Raw genomic sequence first — 22,261 nt, forward strand, 5'->3', positions numbered from 1 at the left:
TTCCTCAGTTAACTGTTGGACAGTCTCAAGCATCTCGAAACGAACGGATCTTAAATTCGGCTCTGATATATATATATATATATATATATATATATATATATATATATATATATTTATATATATATTACTGACCCCTGTATTGTCATCGGTAATAAGAACAGATGCTGTACACACGCTAATAGTTGTTTCGTTGTGCTTCCCCGGTGTGTCCGGCCGACCACAGCCATCAACGCTAATGAAAGCATCACAGGTGTTCTTCAGAATTAGCGCATTAATGGTACAAAACAGTACAGCCCACGTTACATTGTTCTCCACATGCCAACAAAAACCACATTACATCTAATATAATCCCAAGAAGTAAGAATCATCTCATGGTCACTTGGTCTGGCCAGGGAGGCTTCTTCAGGGTTGTCTTGATTTGGATTCACAAACATCTGGGATATATAGTCCATGTCGTGACTAACTTTTTTTTTTTTTTTTTTTTCAGGAAGAATTAGTGACATAAGGAAGATACCACACTGTACATCCTGCGAAAACAAATCGGAGTTACGAGGTAGAGTCAGTGGTAAATACGTTTGTGAATCATTGACCGTGGTTGGGTGGAGTGCGTGTTGTTGCATCAGGCCATGATGATGTGGGGCCGAGCTGTGTCCAGGGTCCGTACGTGCCACAGAGCACGTTCTGGAAGCATAAGAAAGAATTATTACCTCTTTTTTTTTTTTTCCAGCCATGATCCATCTAGCATTATAACCTCGCAGTTCATTCTTCATTCCCGATTTATTGCTTACTACTAATCCGAAAACATAAGGGGACTTGGAGGATGGTTACACAGGTACAAAATACATGGGGTGAAACAGAAGATACAGACAGTAGACAGTATTATGGTGTAGGCTGTTAGGAGAAGCCGAAGATGGTGGCAGGCAATGGTATTGTGTATGTTAGGAGGAGGATAAAACTTACGAGTATGCAAGGCTAAGGTGAAACAGAAGACAGTGGTATAAATGTTAATGTAGAAGGATAAGCTAAATACACCTGTACAAGTCGCACACGTGGAACAGAAAATGGTTACAGTCAGTAGCAGTATGGTGCAGCTTTAAGTCCTCTCAACTTTAAATCGTCTTCCACCACTTACCACCGAACACCTCACTCTTATCCCCCCCCTCCTTTATGTTATCTCTCACCACGCACCCTCTCGCTTCCTCCTGGTCATGTCGAGTGGGTTGGTGGCCTCGGTGGGGTGTACAGTGATCCTTTTGCTCTTGTTCCTGTCGTGTCCTCGCCTGATCTTCTGCAGCGGTCCGTCCACGCAGGGCAGCAACAGAGGCAGCTTCAGCGCGATGGTCACCAAAGGGAACAGCAAAGCGTACTGGGTGGGGCACAGGGAGGTGAAGAAGAAAAGAAGTACAACTAGATAAATACCTCTTGACAACACGAGTATCATTAAGGCAGACGTCAATTTTTACCAAGACCCAATTTTCCCCTCTAACACTTCCATAGTTATTTACTTAGCTTTTGTATGTTATATAATTGTTAAATTAATATACTTTCCATAAATGACGTAGAAGGCAATATCAAAGTGTCATATGTAGAATATGTTTTTAAGAAAAAGGTGCTAAAAATCTTCATTAGCCAAAGAAATTCGGCCTCAAGTGACGCAGTTTTCAAGCAGGAAGATAATTGTATGGGCTATTCAGTTGAAAAAACCCTCACCCCGAGGTATTTTGTACTTTATTCAGGCAAACGCTAAAGACAGTTTTATTCCATTGAGGAGTAGTTTCTCGAAGTGAAGGGAATAATACAAGCCGTATGATTGTGTACCGATACCTCAGTAAGTACTGTATACTTCACTGTCTTACATACACACGTGTTTACCAGAGTTACAATAATGTTATCAAGCAGTATAGTCATCTGCCATATTTAACCTAGATGTTTAAAATGGTTTAATGACTTTCTCCGCCCGGACCTTCATAAGTTATCTATTTGACAGAGAGGAGTCGGTGTGGCAAGGAGTCAAAACCTACCTGTGCACCTGCTGGAAGCGAGCAGATGTAGTAGTCCTCTGCAGAGAACCCCCATCCCAGGACCCCATCATGCAGGGTGGCAGTGATGAGGGCCAGCCACCCCAGCTTGCTTTGTATGAAGGTGAACTCCCGCCAGGATAGCGTGGCGCCCACTGACGGCAGCGACGACACCCCCAGCAGACACGTGATGAACATTGACAACGTACCTGCAGCACACACACACTCACTCATAAACCGGTAAGCCACTCACGAATTATTTGACATTCAGTAGTTCGATAATTATGTACCGATTTATTTATTCACCATTAACTTCGTACATCCAGTTTTGTCTGCTGAATGGATCCAAGTCTCTAAATTTAACACATATTGTCTTATATATGTTAAATAGCCTAATCATCAACTTATCCCAGCTGTGGCAGTCAAATGAGGATGGGGAAATTCGTAGCAAAATAATCGTTTCTTTAATATATGAATCGGTGTAGAAAGGATATCCAAGGTACAGTGTCATTGTATCCTGTGGCTTAGGAGGTAAGAGATTGCTTGGAAGAGGGCGACTGCGTAAAATACATCTAAAAACCTATGATATTTTACACCGACAGTGAGAATCGTGGGAATATATCTCACGAGACATCAGGTGACTCCTTAAACGGAGAGCGAGTTACTTGATAGTTCCACCTCTGATGTAAGGTTGTAGACATGCAACCGGAACCACCATTTATGTGTAAATCTGGTTAATCACTGGATGAATATATACTACTACAGTGTGTAATGCTGCCACACGTAAGCTTGTCCAAATCTCCGCATCAGTGGCGTACCTGAGGGGGGGCGGGGGGGCTATTTGAAACTGCACCCCGGGCCCCCAATTGAGGGGGGTCTCCAAAAGCCTTAAAAATTTATAAGCTTTTATATATATATATATATATATATATATATATATATATATATATATATATATATATATATATATATATATATATATATATATATATATATATATATATATATATATATATATATATATATATTTGTCATCCGACAATTCCAGCTGATATATTAGATAAGTTTTGGGAATGTGGGGGGCTAGGTTCTTTGCGGGGCCTCCCTCCCGGAGGGGGGCCCCGCAACGAACCTAGCCCCCCGGGCCCCCAAATCTCCTGCTCCTCGTCCATTGCACAAGTAATTCGTATCTTACAGTCTTTCACCAATTAATTGAACACTTGATAATAAGTGAAGTGGTTAATATATCTTTATGAACAATTTAGGAGTGATGTCAGCGTACTTTTTATATATTAGTTACAGCTTGATATTGTATATTCTCTATGACATCGTTTTCTTTGTTCATTTGCAACAGTAACGTGTATATCGTGCTTGGTCGTGTGGGTGTGATGCAGAAAAAGTACACAGATGGTGCTAAACGTATGTTTTCGACTAAAGGATTTTATGACCGATTGTAGGAGCCTAGGACACGTGGCGACACCCATACTGGATTTTGCAGTTTCCATCTTACATGATGAGAAACGTGAGATCATGCTAAAAAAAAAAAAAAAAAAGGTAGAAATATTGCGTTCCATTCTGCCACTTCGTCAAAGAGGGAAGCCATTGTTACTGTTACGTGCATGGTGGTAGGACAGTGCTTATCCATGCAAATAAGCAGTAGGCGGAATGCAGTCCACATAGGTAGTAAGTGATGATTATATCCCTAGATGAGAGCGTTGGCATTTGAAAGAATGTTGAGATGGATTATGTTGTGTAGCACTGACGGTCAAAGTATGATGTTTGGAAGTACGAGACCGTTTGTGTGATGAGAGTGTTAGATGATGCGTATGGGTAGGCTGATATGATGTTTGGAATTACGAGGCCGTTTGTGTGATAAGAATGCTAGGTGATGCGAATGGGTAGGCTGAGGTGAACTGAGTATTTGTGAGAGGAGTTTGGGTGGAACTCTGCAATCTACACACCTTAACATGGTAGGAGTACCCGAGTGGACAGACCAAGGAAAGTGTGGACTGAGGTACAAAGGGACCTTAGGGTAAAGGCACTTGACTGGGATCCAGCGGGAAACAGCGGCGTTGTTAACAATTATCACATGAAAAAGGCTGAGCAATGCACGCATGAAACATTTTTATTATCATTATTTTTTTTATGTAAGTGAATGTAACAGCCCATAGATCTTGAAGTATTGTCTTACCGAATGTGAGGAATAGTTCACCCTGGACACTCATCATGTTGTTGTGAACGGGTATGTCCATGGTGACGTAGGAGGTGTCGTTGATCTTAACCTCGGCTGAGATAAGTGTGGGTGTCTCCCACACCAATGCGTCGTACCGTCCTGACCATACTGCCACACCCAAACATGTCTGAGAAGCACGAGAACCAACACTGGTGAGTGTGTATATATATATATATATATATATATATATATATATATATATATATATATATATATATATATATATATATATATTTTTTTTTTTTTTTTTTTAATGCACCAGGAGGTACAGGGACCCAGACAAAAAACAAAGAGCAAGCGATGAACAAGCTTCGTTAGAGATCTTAGGGTTCTGGAACAGGAAGAAATAGCACAAGACCGGGATAAGTGGAAACGTTTGGGGGAGGACTATGTTCTGCAGTGGAATGTTATAGGCTAATGATGATGATATATGAAGTAGATGGTGAAGGGAGGTGATGATGAGGGACGTCTTTATTCGGTGACACTGACATAACGGAACGCCTTCGCCGCCTGGTTATGCAAACGCTCAACTCTCTCCCTATCCCCTGACAGGAGGATGGTGGACCACAGGAAGGGGAGGGGGGGATAGTTTCAGCCTGCGGTCTGTTGGGTTCATATTCAGGTGAACCTGGGGTAACAACAGTAACTACTATTACGTGAGAGAGAGAGAGAGAGAGAGAGAGAGAGAGAGAGAGAGAGAGAGAGAGAGAGAGAGAGAGAGAGGAGGGGGGGGGAATAAGCTTACACCTGATATATTTGCAGATCATCGTTGTTTCATTTATTGTATAATACTACATGAGACAAAACAGTGATATACAATATGAACTGTATAATCAAAGGACGTAAAGCAAAAGTTTGCTCAAAAATTCCCAGATTGTGTCCTCATCATTAGAACGAACTTAGAATTTTAATTTTGGTACAGCATCATCAGACAGTTTTGCTCTGACGAGTGAAAATCCATGAAAATCGAAGTTAGATGTTTAGGGATAGTGTGACGCATCCCTGGAAAGATTTTTTTTTTTTTTTTTTAATTATTCATAATTTATTTACATACATTTTGTTAAGGTAAATGTTTAAAATTCTCTCCATCTGAAATGTATACTTCAGCCCATGAGACATTCAAAAGTACAAGAGGCCATTTTCATCTGTGGTGCAATCTTCGCCACAGCTCTTTAGGTGTTTGAACTCCAGCAAATATATATATATATATATATATATATATATATATATATATATATATATATATATATATATATATTTTTGTAATGACCCAACAAGTAGTATTGTAAAGGATGTAGCCTACATCTTGTGATACAGGCAGCCATAATGAACCGTTATGACCTCTCTGCTCTCCCAAATGAGCAGCGTCCAGATATTCGCTTAATATTTGGATAAATGAAAGGCTCTGCATCATAACCACATTAATCGTCCAGACCTGCCGGGCACTGCATTATACAGCACCGGAAGTCTGCAGAAGAGAACATGTGTATGAATATTCAGAGACCGCGAAGCAGCAGACACGAGCCTATGAAGTGACTTCCGGAACGGTCTCCCCCCCCCCACACACACACACGATAGAAGACAGGGCGTGTGTGCTGGGCAGTCCCCAGGCCCTGTCTTTCCCCCTTACCATTTTTAACTCAGCCGACATCCCACTGACCGGGCCAGTGTAAAGCCCGGCCTGCATTATAGGTGCAGGTCTCCCCACTCGCTGATAACAAGACTTTTGCCGGGTGTCGCGTGAGTTATCCTTTTTAAGTAGCTGTGCGTGTTATGAGGGTAACTCGTCCCCCCCCCCCCTAAACACGCACATCGTTTTGTCTCCGTCACTGGTTATAAACATAAGACCCCACCTGTTCTCATACGTGCCACTGGCCTTCACATGTCACCATTTCGGCACAAGTACTCACCGTCCATATTGAATGCATGCTAGGAGTATCTCATTCAGGGCTGGTGCATTGGTATTAGCGGGGATAATTTTTTGGCATGGCAGTGAATGTCGCGGAGGGTCAGTAAAGTATGTTTTAACGAAATTAAATTAATCAAACCGTTCTCTGCTTCACCCTGGGATAGAACTCGCCTATTTACAGACAACAGACGATTTCTCTAACCACACACACACACACACACACACACACACACACACACACACACACACACACACACACACACACACACACACACACACACACACACACACACACACACACACACACAGGCCTTCAAGTCAGAAACTACAGAGTGGGGGTATGCAAGAAATCATGCGTCACCTGGCCGCAAACTCTCAGCCTTACCGCCTCACATCGGTGCCAACTCTAGGCCGGGATACTTCATTATGAAACAAAGTAAACTCTTCATTTAGCACAATTTACTCAGTATAATATACACGGCACATTAGAAAGCAATATTCTAATGTAGGTACAGATAAATTAAACTTGGTAATGTACTGTTCAAACTACATTCTACAAAAGAGAGAGAAAAAAAAGAGGAGATCCAAATGCAGCGGTAAGGGAGAGATTCCTTTACCCACAGTGTTGTGTACTTATACCCAGGTCATAGTCAGTGCTTGTTTGATCATTCTCACTCTGTTGTCGGCAGCTGTGTACAGTATGCACGTTTACGTCCATCACCAGGTTCACATCTGTAAGCTCGACGTCTGATAGGGAACGGATGGGCAAGGTCTGTTCGGCAGCTTGAGCTTGACGTCTGAGAGATGTATTGCCACCAGAGGTCTCATCTGACTCACATTTGCGTCACACCAAACTGCACATTTGAGTTCACAACTAGTGTCACTGGAAGCATGCACACACTAGCTCGGTCACATTACCCAGGCAGACATTCATCAGCCTGATCAGCAATGGATAGAGCTGTGAAGTTGGCAGTGCTATTTTTGAAGTGTCACTAAAATCCAACGCTTGTAGTTGGTCATTACTGATCTCAGCATAATGAAGGTGAGAAACAATGTTGCAAAGTGAGCAAACGATTACACTTAGAGGTAAATTATGTGACATCTAGCAAAAGAGCGGTGCCTTACGTGGACAGCTGCCAGCCACAGCATGAGGAGACCCAGCTGTTTGCGCATCTTGAGCCAGGCGTCCAGCCAGCCCGGGAAGCGTCTGTATTTGGTGCCCCACGCCAGCTGCAGGTAAGCCGCACCAACTCCTGCAGAATGCAAGAGAGGCCAGTAGCGAGAATAACCAGTAGTCATCAGAAATATGTCTGAATCTTTTAAAACAAAGCCAGCCACGAGATGGGTAGTGACAGACCTGGGAGGTAGCAGAGTGTGAGGGTCCAGAGAGCGGTGATGGCACTGGCTCTGTTAATGTTGAGGAGTGCCAGGTGCTTGAGGGAATTACCTGACCAATTCTTACCAGATGATATGCTCTCACACACTTGGTACCTGAGAAGCAGAGAAAGTGAAAAATATATCCAGTAGTCATAAAGTGACCTGAATACTTTCAATATCTGTGAAAATATCTTACGGTCCGGCAGAACACTTCAGTCCTGTTTTTATAATTATTTTAATGAACCCATGCAACACTTCTCATGGGAAATTACAGCACGGCGGAATTTTGAGAGAACAGGCAGTGTTTAGTTGTCCCCAAAAAAGTAAAAATGCAAAATAAGAATCTGACTGATCAATTACGTAGGAAAACATTGGGGAGGAAAAACAGTTTCCACTTCATGAGAATATTTTTGTAGTTTATCCAGACAACTGGATCAGGTGTAAAAAGATATATATAAACAAAGAAAGATTCTTAGTTTTCTCACACCACATAATGAATTTATTTAGGTAACATTTTTATTGTGTCTAGATCGTAATGGTTAAGGTTTGCAGAAGTTCAGTACTTATGACACCAGATTACCGTGAACGTGGCTCACGGACTTACTGCTGTACTCCTGCCATCGTCACAGTTTCGAATGAGATGGGGAGGTCTCTATAGCACGGCTCCCGAATCTCAGTGTATCACAGATTAGAGAAGAAGGTTTATATCCCACAACAGTCTCCTCCTCTCGTGTGCCGCACTAGGTTTAAGGCTGCTCCACCCTCCCCCCGAAAAAATAAAAAGAGAGAGAGAGAGAAGGGGGGAATTCATGTTTCTGGCGCTTATAGTGGCCTTTAGTACACTCGGGGAGCACACATTTTGGTATAGTGAACATAATGTGAAAGAGTGCCATAAAAACTTGTAGTTATGGCCAATATATTGTTTAATTTCCTTCGAATTTGTACTGAACCAAAACGGAATTGCGGTACCTGCTGTTGTTCATCGGTACTGGAAGAGGTATGCAAGTCCGAAGTAAAAAAGAGCAGTTGCATGCTACTTCATATAAAGAAGTTAATAAAAAAAAGAACTTGCGTATTTACGAAAAAGAGGAAGATGTGACACTGTAATGAAAAAGGGAAAAAAGGACAACGTAACTAGAAAGGGGAAGAGGTGACATTGTTTTTAAAGAGAGTAAGAAATTATGCTGTACTGAGATGAAAAATAACGAGGAAGTAGTAGCATTGCAAGTTTAATGCTTACTTGAGGAAAAAGAGGAACAAGTAACACAAGTATAATGCTCACTTGAGAAGGAAGAAGTAACATTATAATGAAATAAGAAAGAGGAGGTGACACTCTGCTGAGGAATAAGAGAGAAGAGGAAGAAGTGACACCATGTTGGGGAATAAGAAGGAGGGCGAAGTGACACACTGTTGAGGAATAAGAAAGAAGAATTGACACTGTGTTGAAAAAGATGAAAGTGAAGGAAGTGACACCATATTTAGGATTAAGAAAAAGGGTGAAGTGACAGTGTTGAGGAATAAGGAAGAGGAAGAAGTGAAAGGAATAAGAAAGAGGAAGACGCGACTCTATGTTGAGGAATAAGGAAGAGGAAGAATTGACAATAACACTGACTTGAATAGTAGTAAGAGGTAGTGTGCGACCCATAGCCCTCCCACCAGCAGGAGGGGTCGCCGCCATGAAGGCATCAGCTGCAGCGGGATGGCCTCGATCTCCCTGGCAGCCTTCAGCCGTCCACGGTCTACAGGCATGTACCCCATCCTTTTCACCATCTCCAGCACACGACACCGCGCACCCGCATAATCCGACGCTACCGGTACCTGGGGGGAGGGGAGAAGACCGAGGTTTGGAAATGGACGCTCAGAACTCTGGAAAATGAAGAGAATAAATATCATTCTAGCAAAGTTGCCCTCAAACACACAGGGACACGTATAGAACATTTTAATATATCTCACTTGAGACATGAATCAGGGCAGAGAGGAAGCAGAAAGTTATCACGTCCTTTCCTTTCCTTTCCCGTGAGAGGTACAGTAAACAAGATTAGAATTGCTCTTGGACCTGCGGCGAGGCTCTTGTTTCAAACAGTTAGCTGTAAAAAGTATCTAGCTTTAACAGAGAGATCCATTACCCACATTATGGGCACAAGAACAGGTGTCAGTTGACAACAAATTTGGATTCTCCACGTCAAATAACCTTGTGTGGGACAACTTCTGTGTCTCAGTTGGCTTTAATTAAGAACTTTACTAAAGTTGTCGCTAGATGGCGCCACCTCAGGTGTCAGCTGACGGCAGATTTGGATTCCCCATGTCAAATTACCTCATATGGTAGTACTTTTATGACTCCAAAGACCTACTTTTCGACGAATCCGCCAGAAGCAGGAGACGAAGAAGAAGAACGCTGGCTATCTATTGAAATACTGGATATCGCCGCTGATAAAAAGCTGTTGGCAACACAAGTGCTGAGCGGTGGGGTCGCTAAATCCCTCCACCGATGTAAAAAAGAAGGGAAGGGTTTCAGTTTGCTACTCCCACGCCTTTTAGCCCCCCATTATTGAACGCTTGTAATATCCACATAACATTTTTTCCCAGTTTCCAGCGATAGGGAGGAAAAAAAAATTGCAATTGTACAAGTTCACTGTTGCGTAAATATGAATATCACATAGACTCCTCACTTCTCGTGAAGTGGTCTTTCATTGACAAATAGGGAGAAAAAAAAATTGCCATTGTACGAGTTCACTGTCTCGTAAATATGAATATCACATAGACTCCTCACTTCTCGTGACGTGGTCTTTCATTGACAAAATAAACATGAAGCGCCAGTGCATTAGTAACAGCGAGTAATGGGTGACAATACAGACAGCCTGTCCTCCACCTTGGTATCTTTGTGGTAACTGATCAATAACAAAATGACAGGGGGGGGGGGTGCAAGGCCAAAGAATTTGCATGAAACTCTGATGGGACAGCTAGAGTAGTTCAGTGGAAAAACATACCTATAACAAATAATGGTGTGTTCATTGTATAACCCCCATTTCTTAAAGCAAAAAACTCATGGATCATTATGTAACTACAAGATTTGACCCATTGAATCAAGTGACTATTCTGTTTGTTTTCTTTCTACATCAAGACGGTTTTACGTAATCGTAGAAGAGACCTTTTTATAGTGAAAGGGTCACTGAAAGCTGTATCTAACCCCCAAGTTTGAAAAATTACCTAAGCTGAATTATATTGTTCGGACGCAGCAAGAATGAAGTAATGAATGTCATGGGACTGAAGAGGTAAAGATAACATGGAACCAAAACAATATGCTCAGGGCTGTATTATTAAAACTGAGAGTGCGACGGTATGGACAAGTCTCCTTTTTTACGATATTTTCTGAAGCATGTGATGATGATAAAGTATTCTGACATTTCTTGGTCCAATTGTGGGATGCAGACAGTTACAAAATTACTGGCTTGCTTACACCTTTACGCTCGTAGTTTTCATTGCTTTCATTTTGCAGCCTCCAAACGATATTGTTAACTTCGGGAAAGTTTTTGGAGTGGCGGTGTTAGGAACGGTCTCTGTTAAGCCCTTCACAATCGGATTTTTCTGGCTAGACTGAATAAAATCATGTAAAGGTAGCAAGATAAAATTAAAGATAAGTCATCAGCTTGAAAGTGTTAACCTCTTCAGTGTGAGGACTTTAGTTATTTATGTATGCTACTTCAGACAGTCTTACTGAACGTGAGAGAGACTTCTTGATCTGGAGAGGATAGATACGGGCTTCATTAACGTCCATCGCTACCCCCAAGTTAAGTCAAAGAGTCTAGTAGTATCAGAAACGTAACTGCAGGTCATGAAATCAAAAGAATTAATTACATGGCTGTGAATCCCTGACCTGTTTCGCGGCAGAAGATGATACCTGTTTTGCTCCCTGCTGTACGTTGTTCTCGAGGGCGTAGGCTGAGAGCACGTTGAAGGCCTTGACCACCTGCGCCTGTGGTACCAGACTCTGCAGCGCCTCCGCTATGCTCTCCTCACTGTCAGATGCAAACCAGGGTAACATAGTAAGACACGGACTGGAATGCACGGTAGTGATTTTAAATGCTCACTGACACACCATACCACAGTAGCACGGTAAAACGTAGGAAGAAGAGGAGCCCACAGAGATTATGCAGACTAACTGAAAACACACACACACACACACACACACACACACACACACACACACACACACACACACACACACACACACACACACACACACACACACACACACACACACACACACACACACACACACACACACACACACACACACACACACAACAAGAGCAAGAGTACAGTAAGGTACACAGAGAAAAAGTACGACGGAGATTAAAGCGACTCACTAACACGCTGCAGTACCGCACATTCCAGCACAAGGAGAGGAAGGATCGACTGAAAGTATATACCGCTGAACGATGAGTCGAAATATGTATCAGTAAAAATGATAGAATTCTTAGTTCTCGTCAAAGTCTGGCATATAACTACGGAGAAAGTAGAGAAGAAGTGCCAGTATGCGATGTTAAAGTCACTCATGCAGTAGAGGGTAGATACTGTATGTCAAGTGAATGCTTTCGAGATAATATTCAATACTGTTATCTGAAGCTGTTCGCTGAGACTCGAACAGCTCGAAGCAAGCTTGCAACTGTCTTCTCAAGCAAGAATATGCAAAATCTAGCATCACATAGCATGCTCACCACCATCAAAAGCATAATTCCATCATTTCATGCCGTACGTGGAGTTGGCAGAATCCGGAAGGAAGAAGAGGGGCAGTTATAAGAAGCTGTAAAAAAAATACCTGATGAAATTAGCCAGTCACGCATTCTGTCTCCTAAAACATCTCTGAAGTTCTTGGTTTCACTCTGTTGAATGTACGAGTAAAGTTGTAAAAGTGTGCAAACTTGGTAACGTGCATCTTTTTAAAATATGTATTATGTTAATTAATCTGTTTGTTAATTCTTCACTGTCTCAACTTTCATACCTCTCTTTCTGACATTCGCTTACCATATGCATCCCTCTCGATATATCGATTCGTCGTTCACCTTCCAGTTCATTTACATAAACTTTTTCCACACTTGAGAGACTGGCTTTGAAAAAATTTTATGCAGTACAGTACATAGCTTTTCTGTCCTGTATTCGTACTTACAACTGCAGAAGTTTCACGCCCCTCCCCCCCAAAAAAAAAAAATAAAATAAAATAAAATAAAACTGTCTATCTGTCTAACTGTCTGTCTCGCTAACTATCCATCTGTCTACCTATCTATCTATCCGTCTATCTATAGTCGTACTTTCCCTGGCTAAACACGAGCGCCGCTGGGTGTGAGTGGTCCAATTCCCCAAGATAATACCTTACCTTAAATGGACTGAGCTACCCAAAAAGAAGATACTTCATCTACATGGACAGAGTTACTCACACTTTTTGCCGGTCAGGCATACTTCAGGCGGGAGAGCGTAGATCGAGAAAAGGAAGGGCCGCGTTTTGACTCCACGGTCCGGCTTTTTATATATATATATATTTTTTTTTTTATTTGTTTATGCACCGAAAAGGAAGACAGACAGATAGACAAAGACAGACGCATTCATCGCTTACTCAGGATATTCTGTATTTTCTATGATAGAGACGAGCAGCGCGTTTGGAATAGCTTGCCAGTGGCGTGGGACCTGAATCCTGTTATTGAGAATAACATTCATAGAAAACTTTTTGTGTGGCATAACACTAAGAGTGTGTAAACCACTGTCACCACCGTTGCAGTTACCACCGCCGTCACCATTACCTTCGTTTTCACTACATTTACAAATAGCGAAATAAAAGATTTAAAAAAAATAGTAGTTGCTTTATTTCCATCAAAAGAAAAGGAAATCATCATCATCATCATCATCATCATCATCATCATCATCATCATCATCATCATCATCATCATCATCATCACCACCACCACCACCACCACCTCCCTCACTGCCCCTCACCTCGGATGTGCAGGTGATGTACGGTTAGCGACGTCCACCACGACCTTGTGCCTGAGCAGTGGGAGAGGGAGGCGTGTGTAGTGGTCTGCACCCACCGCCACCACCACCACTCCAGCACGACTTGCTGCCTCGTCTTGGGTCACCAGCCGCGTACCTTCCTTGTTCCGCACCAACTCACTGTACGCACCATCACCCGCAAAGGAAATAGGAACAATCGTTAAATAATAGTAAAATTACCAGAGAAGAAAGTAGTACTGTCACCAGGGAAAGAAATTAATAATGTTACAAATGAAAAAAAAAAATCAACAAAGGAAAAAAAGTAATGCATAGTAAGGTCACCTGAGAAGAAAAGGTCCATGGAGGAATGGTTAAGGAGGAAGGTGGGTCAGTGAGGTGAAAACAGATCCCTGAGTAAGATACGTGGATGGGAGATAACTTCTTGGGAGTTTTGTAGGAGGGCGGGTTTATGTGCGAATTATCTTTATTTTCAACACGGGTAGGGAAAGTATGAAATGTTACTAACATTCATAGGTCAAGTTATTCTGATCTGTGTGGTACATGCCTTTGTGATGAATACTTGTGAAAATGTCGAAAATCATATAAAGTTAAAGAAAGAGGAGATATAATTTGCCATAGATGTTACTGGTGTCATTTGAGGTTTGTCTAAACCACAAGTCCATTCCCTCATGCTCATAGAAGCTACGAGTACTCTGTCATGTAGTTTATTGCCCCCTCCGGAAAATAAAGGGACCCAAAGCAAGGGTACTTAGTCCAGACATTTAAGGTGAGAATGACCAGATGCTCTTCCCCGAATGGCGTCATGTGAGCAACAAATTCAACCAACCCTTGGATATAATCCCATATGGGTCACATCTGGTTGGAGTGCCTAAGCCCATTGGATAGATCACAGTCGTGGTCTGCGAAGACATTGTAAGCTACACACTAAAAATGTCTTCCTAGATTTTCACTGTGTGCTTGCAGTATCTCTGAGCTGGTCAAGTGTCACTTACTGTGGATGGTCACACCTCCACCAGTAAATAACTTTGCTCACTTTAAAAAGACCAAAGTTGACCACAACTTTTATCCTCTCGTAGGGTCGTGCATGATTTACAGGAAGGGTGCTATTTAGTTCAAGGGATAGACAGTGTTGAAAAGGCTCTCCCTTCGTTGCTGTCAGTTACACAAGATGAAGAATGAACGCAAACCTTCATTACTTCTTGACCAGGATGTGGTGGACTATCGCATGTATTAAATAAACAGTGCTAATCGTTCCCAGCACCTTTGATAATAAATCTCTGTTGTATATCAGTTTTGTTTCTTTATTAATAGCTTAAGCAGATTAATTCATCGTACTTCACACATACGAATTATTTTCAGAATTATTATACGATACTATCACTACGTATATGCATTGCTTCTTTTACAAATTGTGTGTGTGTGTGTGTGTGTGTGTGTGTGTGTGTGTGTGTGTGTGTGTGTGTGTGTGTGTGTGTGTGCGCTCTCTCTCTCTCTCTCTCTAATGTGGACTGTGGTAGCTTTCTTTGTATACCCAAACCTTGCTTATCACCGAGAGTAACGAATGCTGCATTCATAGATTTACATCATGACAGCTGAATACGGCTGATTGGCGCTCTCACGAACGCGCACACGCACAGTTCTCATTCTGCCTATTTTGTATGCATGACATCCAGTCTTTTAGAAGCAGTGTGCCCAAGCATCCCGAAGTAAACGGTTTTGACTAATTTTCAACTTACTTTGGAACAGGCAACGTTCGCAAGCTGCAAGTGTCTTTTTCCCATTCCACAGAATGGGCAAGTTGCAGTCTTTTTGCAGGCGGATGATGGTGGTAAAGGCAAGAGAAGTTATTTTAACTGGACGCGTTGCCATGCAATCGGGAGGGTTGCATTTTTTGGGGGGATGAATTTGGTATGGTGGTGAATATCTTAGTGCTACCCATGGCATTATTTGAGCCTGATACTAGCTTCAGTTTCATAAAGTGTTCTACTATGGAGTGATGATGCACAGTTTTGCTGTGTTTGTTTGCACAAGATTATTAAAACGAAACGCTGAAGGTAGTTGGATGATACTGTACAGCATGCGCCTTAATCCATTTTTACGTTTCTGAGGATGTTCATTATTCCAAAGAGCTACCATTCACATACAGGAGGAATACCTGAAAACATTCGTTGTTCAGCTGTAATGTTCAGTGGCCTCGTGTCATAACAAACAGAACGATAACATCAGCAAAAAAGCACGGAATACCGTTAAATACCTTACTACTCACACCATAGGTTCAAGCAACCGAAAAGCTTGAAGGGTTATAAACTCCTTCATTCTAATGAAGTATTATGTTTTTCCCCTCCAGGTGATTTTATTCAGCGCAGGAGAGCCTTTTCCAACCTGAGAGTTTAGTTATAGGGCATTCCTTCATCCGCTTAAGTGCGATAGGTCTTTCTAAACAGAATTGTCTGGGGATAGGAAGAATAAAGAGAAGGTACATCGTCGGACTGTGAAACGGTGTATGGTATCTCCTCTTTGTTACTTTAATCTTTTCTAATATAAACCTATTTTGTATCGATAATATACGAGAGGATATTGACATGTAATTTTCAGAATAAACCGTTAGTAAAGGGGTATTACGAAATCTCCAAATTCACGTTGAATACAATCCTTGTATTGTGTATAGCCGGTTCGATAAACTGGCCAAGACGAATTCACAGAAACGACGACATTGGTTTTTCTGTAGAAGCGCAGGATAATAGGTTCTCCTGGAGTCTAAATTATGCCGCAGGTACGTCTGCTAATGAATAAACAAGATACCAGGAAAAATACTGATCCCTTATAGTTACACTGTTCTGACTTCATATCGATAATTTAAAAAAATCTAGTTAAAATACGAGGGGTGCCCGTGAGATATTCAGCACGCCTGGCTGTACTGCGATATCCTCCACGGCCACATTCATCGCTGCTATAGTTTGTACCTCGGAACTCAGCAAGCATTTTCATCTTTTGCAGCGTATTTCCCGTATGTTAATGGCAGAATATGAGAATATTACGGCTCTGCATCCTTTCCATAAATTCGTAATCAGCACCATATTCTAATGTTAATTTCTTGGTACAGATCAGTCTCAGAATAAGACAGTACTACGGTTTTGCATCCTTTCTGCAAGCCTTCTTTGTGGCTAGCTCCATATTCCAGGGGTTTTCTCTTGATGCCGCTAAATGACAGAATAAGACAGTACTGTTGCCCGACATGCTTCCCAATGGACTTCTTGTGTACAGTAATGCTGTACCATTTTTGTAGTGTTAATCGCTAGTTATAGTGTCCACCATGTGGTGGATACCATACTATATTTGATCAGGTTCTTCTTTTCTCCAAACACTCGTCAACATGGGTGCCGATCCTTTATTTCTTCACCAGTTCACTTAAGACTTGGTGCATATGTTCTTTGGGAAAATGCAAGGATATACTTTTTTTTTTTTTTTTTTTTTTTTTTAAATTGGAGGGTTTTATGGAGTCAAAGGGAAGCCCATATGTTACACGAATCCGTAGTTCATTTTATTCGCGCATGCGGATATAATAAACAAAACTCGAAAAACTTTCATACGATTTTAACCAGACTTGATGGAGGGGTTGACGGTCAGGTAAGCAGTAAGCTTTTTTTTTTTTTTTTTTTTTTTTTTTATAGAACAGTCGGCCAAACGTCTAGGTCACAGGAATATGTCAAAGTTATACAGAGCAATATAGATGTTGACAGCTTTCATCCGATTTAGACCAAACGTGGCGGAAGGGTTGAAAGTAAGGCAAGAACAGAGTGACTTGATTTTGAAAACAATCAGTCAGAGGTCAAGATCAGTGGACAAAGTCCCTGCGTCTTGTGTGAAAAAAAAAAAAAAAAAAAAAAAAGTTTCGATCTGATTTGGACCAAACGGTGGAAGTGTTGAAGGTCAAGCAAAGTGTTGTATTTTTGGGAGGGACAATATGTTAAAGGTCATGGGTCACATGGCAGGCTCAGTTTGAACTGCTTTATCGAGTTTAAACCAAACTTTGTGGAAGGATTCAGAGTAAGACAAGGTATGGCAAGGATATAACGGGTTCGATTTTGAAAATAATCGAAAATCAAGGTCAAATGTCATGATCACAGGGCAGTGTTAACTCACACAATTTTGGATCGATTTATAGTCAGACTTGGTGAAACGGTTAAAGATCAGGCAAATATAAAGTAATTCGATTGTGAGGGCGGTTGACTGAAGGTCAAGGCCACAATGCAGAGTCAAATATTCGGCGTTTGCCAATTTAGTTGGCACGGTTATTGCAGTCTTTGATTACTTCTCGTTCAGTTATGCGAAGAGCTGGGATTGTTATAGATATATTTTTATGTTCGCACGAGAACGGATATTATGTTTTACTCGACGTGTGTGTGTGTGTGTGTGTGTGTGTGTGTGTGTGTGGTTGTGAGAGAGAGAGAGAGAGAGAGAGAGAGAGAGAGAGAGAGAGAGAGAACGAGAGAGAAAGAGAGTAAAGTACATACCTTGGTAGGAGACCGATGTGCCTCCCTATAAGGATTTTACGAGTCAAAAACGTGCAGTCACCTCTAGAGGATTAGAACCACTGCGCGTAAAGCAAGGCCGTCAATTTGACCTGAGTTCCCCACCACTATAATTCTGTACATAATACGAGGCCTGTTGAGCAAGTATCCGACCTTAGATCCTTTTAAAAATAATTAGCTAACCTGTTGAGCTAGGACACTAATCACCCCCAAAATAGGCCGCTACTGACTTGTCACACGTAGCCCAGCGTTCTTTCCACTGCTTGAAACATTTTTCAAAGTCGATTTTTGGTATCTCCTGCTGGTGCTCTGCTGCATTCGTCATGATCTCTTTTCTCGTCTCAAATCGGGAACCCTTTAGCAGAGTTTTGAGTTTCGGGAATAACCAAAAGTCACACGGAGCCATGTCTGGTGAGTAGGGAGCCTGCTTGACCTACGGGATGTTGTCCTTGGTAAAAAATTCCTGAATCAGTTGAGAAGAATGGGCAGGGGTGTTGTCATGGTGCAGCTTCTAACTTGCCGCTTTCCAGAGGTCTGGTCTCTTCCGCCGAACTGCATCACGAAGTCGATGGATAACGTCGAGGTAGTAATGTTTGCTGACAGTCCGACCTTCTGGTTTGTATTAGTGATGCACACCACGGTAGTTGAAAGAAAAAATGTCAACATGCAAGTTGCAAGCTGCAGCGTGACAACGCCCCTGTCTATTCTTCCCAACTGATTCAGGAATTCTTGGCCAAGTACAAACATGCCACAGGTCCGCCAGGCTCCCCACTCACCAGACGTAGTTCCATGTGACTTGGTTATTCCCCAAGCTCAAAACTCCGTTGAAGGGTTATCGAACTGAGACGAGAGAAGAGATCATGACGAATGTGGCGAAGCACCTGCAGGAGATATCGAAAATCAACTTTTAAAAAAGTTACAGGCAGTGGAAAGAACGCTGGATTTCGTGTGTTAAGTCAGAAGGAGCCTACTTTGATAGGGATTAGTGTCCTAGCACAACAGGTCAGCTGTTTATTTTTTAAGAGCCTAAGGTCGGATATTTTCTTAACAGACTTTGTACAATAAATCAGATAGGGCATTTCAAGTGAGTGTAGTCTCTTATCGGCCTATAAGTCAGTATGAACATAGATAAACCATCAGTGACGAACATTATTCTTTTGTGAAGATAGTCGGTGGAGGGGGAGCTTGTGCAAGTGCTCAGTATTCTGCCAGACTTTCTATAGTCTCCTTCCGTGAACCCCGCGTCGTTTATCAGTGAGCAGCATTTATCACTCCGCCACCTCGTTAAATATGTACAACACAGCGTGGTACTCTGGCTTTATACTCCCACTCAAAACGTACCTTGTACTTGCACACAGTTGTTGATGTAATACTGACGACTACTATGTGATTATTAACCCTTTAGTTTTGATAAATTTTAAGATTCCTTTTTCGATTTCTCATTGTTATTCAGATTTTTTTTTTTTTAAGTGCAAAATTAAAAATATCCATCACTAACCTCTTCAGTACCAGGGGGATTCCCTAACTTGAATAAACTCGTCTCAAAGCAAAAAAAACAAAATATCAAAGACCACTTGATCCAGTTACTTAACAAATATACGGAATATTTTAAATCATCACATCAGAAAAGTATGGGTTTTGAAGAATAAGACATAATGGCCTTCAGCTACGCAATAGTTGTTAATGCAGACAACCAATTTTCGGAAAGTCAAAATCTTCCCGCCAGGTACAGCCCGGGGTAGCCATTTGAAATCTGGCGGGTGAACAGGATAGTTTTAGGGACCGTTGAGTGGCATTAAAGGCTTCGTAGCACATTATAGTTGTTTTTTGTATATACCATAATACCCCTTAATACTCTGGTTTGTGTTATCAATATATTTCAAATACATCTCTAGTATCGACATAGCCTAGATTGTTTCAGTGCCATACAAGGGGATAAGAAGGTGTCATAAGCAAAATGAACTGCTAAGTAAGAGGTTCTACGGTCTCTGTGCCACTTAAAAGACGATCCTGGTTCCTGCATGAGCCTGTTCCCTTTTCATTGCGTAAGGCTTTAATGTAGGGATGAATGCGAGTGTTATATAACCACCCTCCACTGCAGTCCTTACAACCACCAGTGAAATATTGCTACCACAAAAGCCACTCAATACCTGACAGCAAATTCAAGGTTACCGGCACGTAGTGAAGTCATACCGTAGGTCGACGGGCTGGTGTGTGTGTGTGTGTGTGTGTGTGTGTGTGTGTGTGTGTGTGTGTGTGTGGAGATAGATAGAGAGAGAGAGAGAGACAAGGGGGAGGTAGTGTACTGTATTGAGGAGTATAATGACCTTCAGAATATCGTTGTGTAGGTGTAGCTGGTGAGGGGGGGGGGGAGCAGTACACTAAAGGTACATCGTATTCTTTTGTATTATAGCACTGACACCTTCAGCCAGACGACCACATATACACTAAATTTTTACACCCTTCAGACGATCATAAATTGGGGAACCTCGTGCGCGGAGTGATAATATCTGTTAAACTCATCCCGTGTGATAAGGCTTCTAAAAGCTAAATAAAATCGTCTGTAGGTAGCAAGAGAAAAAAAAATGCCGGTGGGATGGAGAGTGTGTAGGTGAGGTAAGCAAGGGTTGGAAATGATGCCTGGAATGATTTGGAGAAGGTTGGAGGTGATATCTAGGGCAGGGGTGATGTAGGGTAAGACTGTGTTTGAGGTGAATGATTACTATGGGAAGACGGTCTGTGTGTGTGTGTGTGTGTGTGTGTGTGTGTGTGTGTGTGTGTGTGTGTGTGTGTGTGTGTGTGTGTGTGTGTGTGTGTAGGTGCGAGTGCCCAGGTGTCTCAAAGAATATTAAAGAGGGTTTTGGAAAGGAGAACAAATCACTGAGCACATTTTTGTAATGGGAAAGTGTTTAGCAGTTATGTCTTTAGAGATATTTGCATTACACACTCTTAATGCCTCAGAGCGGTACACATTAGAATGATTAAGAAAAAATAAATAAAAGACCCCGTGCAGAATAAAGGCTGTGTGTGTGTGTGTGTGTGTGTGTGTGTGTGTGTGTGTGTGTGTGTGTGTGTGTGTGTGTGTGTGTGTGTGTGTGTGTGTGTGTGTGTGTGTGTGTGTATTCAGCCCAGTCAGTAGTAAAGTTAAGTGATGTTTATATTTCGGACGGATATCATCATCATCATCATCATCCACTCCTTCATTACCCAATCAGGGACGTGGGAACCCGGCGCTCGACAACCAAGTCCCAGTATTTAAGGAGATGATGGCCAGTTGCTCTACAGCGAGTGGCATTATGTGACCAGTGAGGGCTTACATCCTTTGGATGTAATCCCAAATAGACCAAATTCGGTTGGAGCACCTTAACACAAGACCACCAGGCGTCCATCAGGTTGTATGGTTACCTGCCACTCACCGTGTCATTTATGCCTTGGATTACGGGAAACCATTTGGTATGTCATTCAGTGTAGTCTCCTGAAGGAAACACTACTAAGTTAATAACATTTTAATTTTGATGAACATCATGTATGATGATTTTATTTTCTCTTCAACGACCATCTTTTCTTGCTGTTCCAGTTAAACACACTCATCCCTACGTGTCTGAACAGGTGGCTAACAGGATCAGGAGCAAAGGACTGGCAACGCCTCTTCCTTTTATGCTGGTGTAAGGACCTGACCACGCCACGCACATGTGTGGTGCAAGCAGCCTCGTTGCTCATGAAGCGCGCAGGAACGGACAGGCGAACCTCAGACTTGCGTCTCTTATAGTTCATGTCCCGGTAAGGGCAAAAGTCTCTCTCTCTCTCTCTCTCTCTCTCTCTGCAAGTGTGTGTGTGTGTGTGTGTGTGTGTGTGTGTGTGTGTGTGTGTGTAAATCAGAACGAATGGTAAGTCTGTGTTTAAGAGATCAGTCACTAAGTTTAGTGACGAACAACATCCAGTGTCACGTACTGATGAAACTTTCTCCAGCAGCACCGCAGTGATGGAGCAGTGAATTGTTTGTTTACCGTGTAGTTAAATCCATCCAGTCGTGCATTTTGATAAATATTGGCTGGATCATAAAAGACTAATTCTCATAATACTGCGGTGGAGTTTTTTTTTTTTTATGAATTTGCGTAAGTTACATTTTTTTTTTTTTTAAATAGATTATCGCAGCCTCTCCTACAGTGGGGAATAAAAGCTTTCG

General features: G+C 42.0%; 1 protein-coding gene across 1 annotated transcript in view; it reads right to left on the reverse strand.

Annotated features, from left to right (window-relative positions):
• Positions 1 to 619: 619 nt before the first annotated feature.
• Positions 620 to 22,261, reverse strand: part of LOC145415677 (metalloreductase STEAP4-like) — a 40,082-nt gene continuing 18,440 nt past the window's right edge. The window contains exons 2-10 of the mRNA XM_080284892.1: positions 13,526 to 13,702; positions 11,436 to 11,553; positions 9,150 to 9,355; positions 7,518 to 7,651; positions 7,286 to 7,413; positions 4,210 to 4,378; positions 2,022 to 2,227; positions 1,189 to 1,366; positions 620 to 681 (exon numbers count right to left, since the gene is read on the reverse strand). Of these exons, the coding sequence (XP_080141018.1) occupies positions 620 to 681; positions 1,189 to 1,366; positions 2,022 to 2,227; positions 4,210 to 4,378; positions 7,286 to 7,413; positions 7,518 to 7,651; positions 9,150 to 9,355; positions 11,436 to 11,553; positions 13,526 to 13,702 (1,378 nt within the window). The remainder of the gene's footprint in view (positions 682 to 1,188; positions 1,367 to 2,021; positions 2,228 to 4,209; positions 4,379 to 7,285; positions 7,414 to 7,517; positions 7,652 to 9,149; positions 9,356 to 11,435; positions 11,554 to 13,525; positions 13,703 to 22,261) is intronic.

This window comes from Coenobita brevimanus, chromosome 103 (genome assembly GCF_032717465.1).
Source record: "Coenobita brevimanus isolate Jiangsu-jjx chromosome 103, ASM3271746v2, whole genome shotgun sequence".
Lineage (NCBI taxonomy): Eukaryota > Metazoa > Arthropoda > Malacostraca > Decapoda > Coenobitidae > Coenobita > Coenobita brevimanus.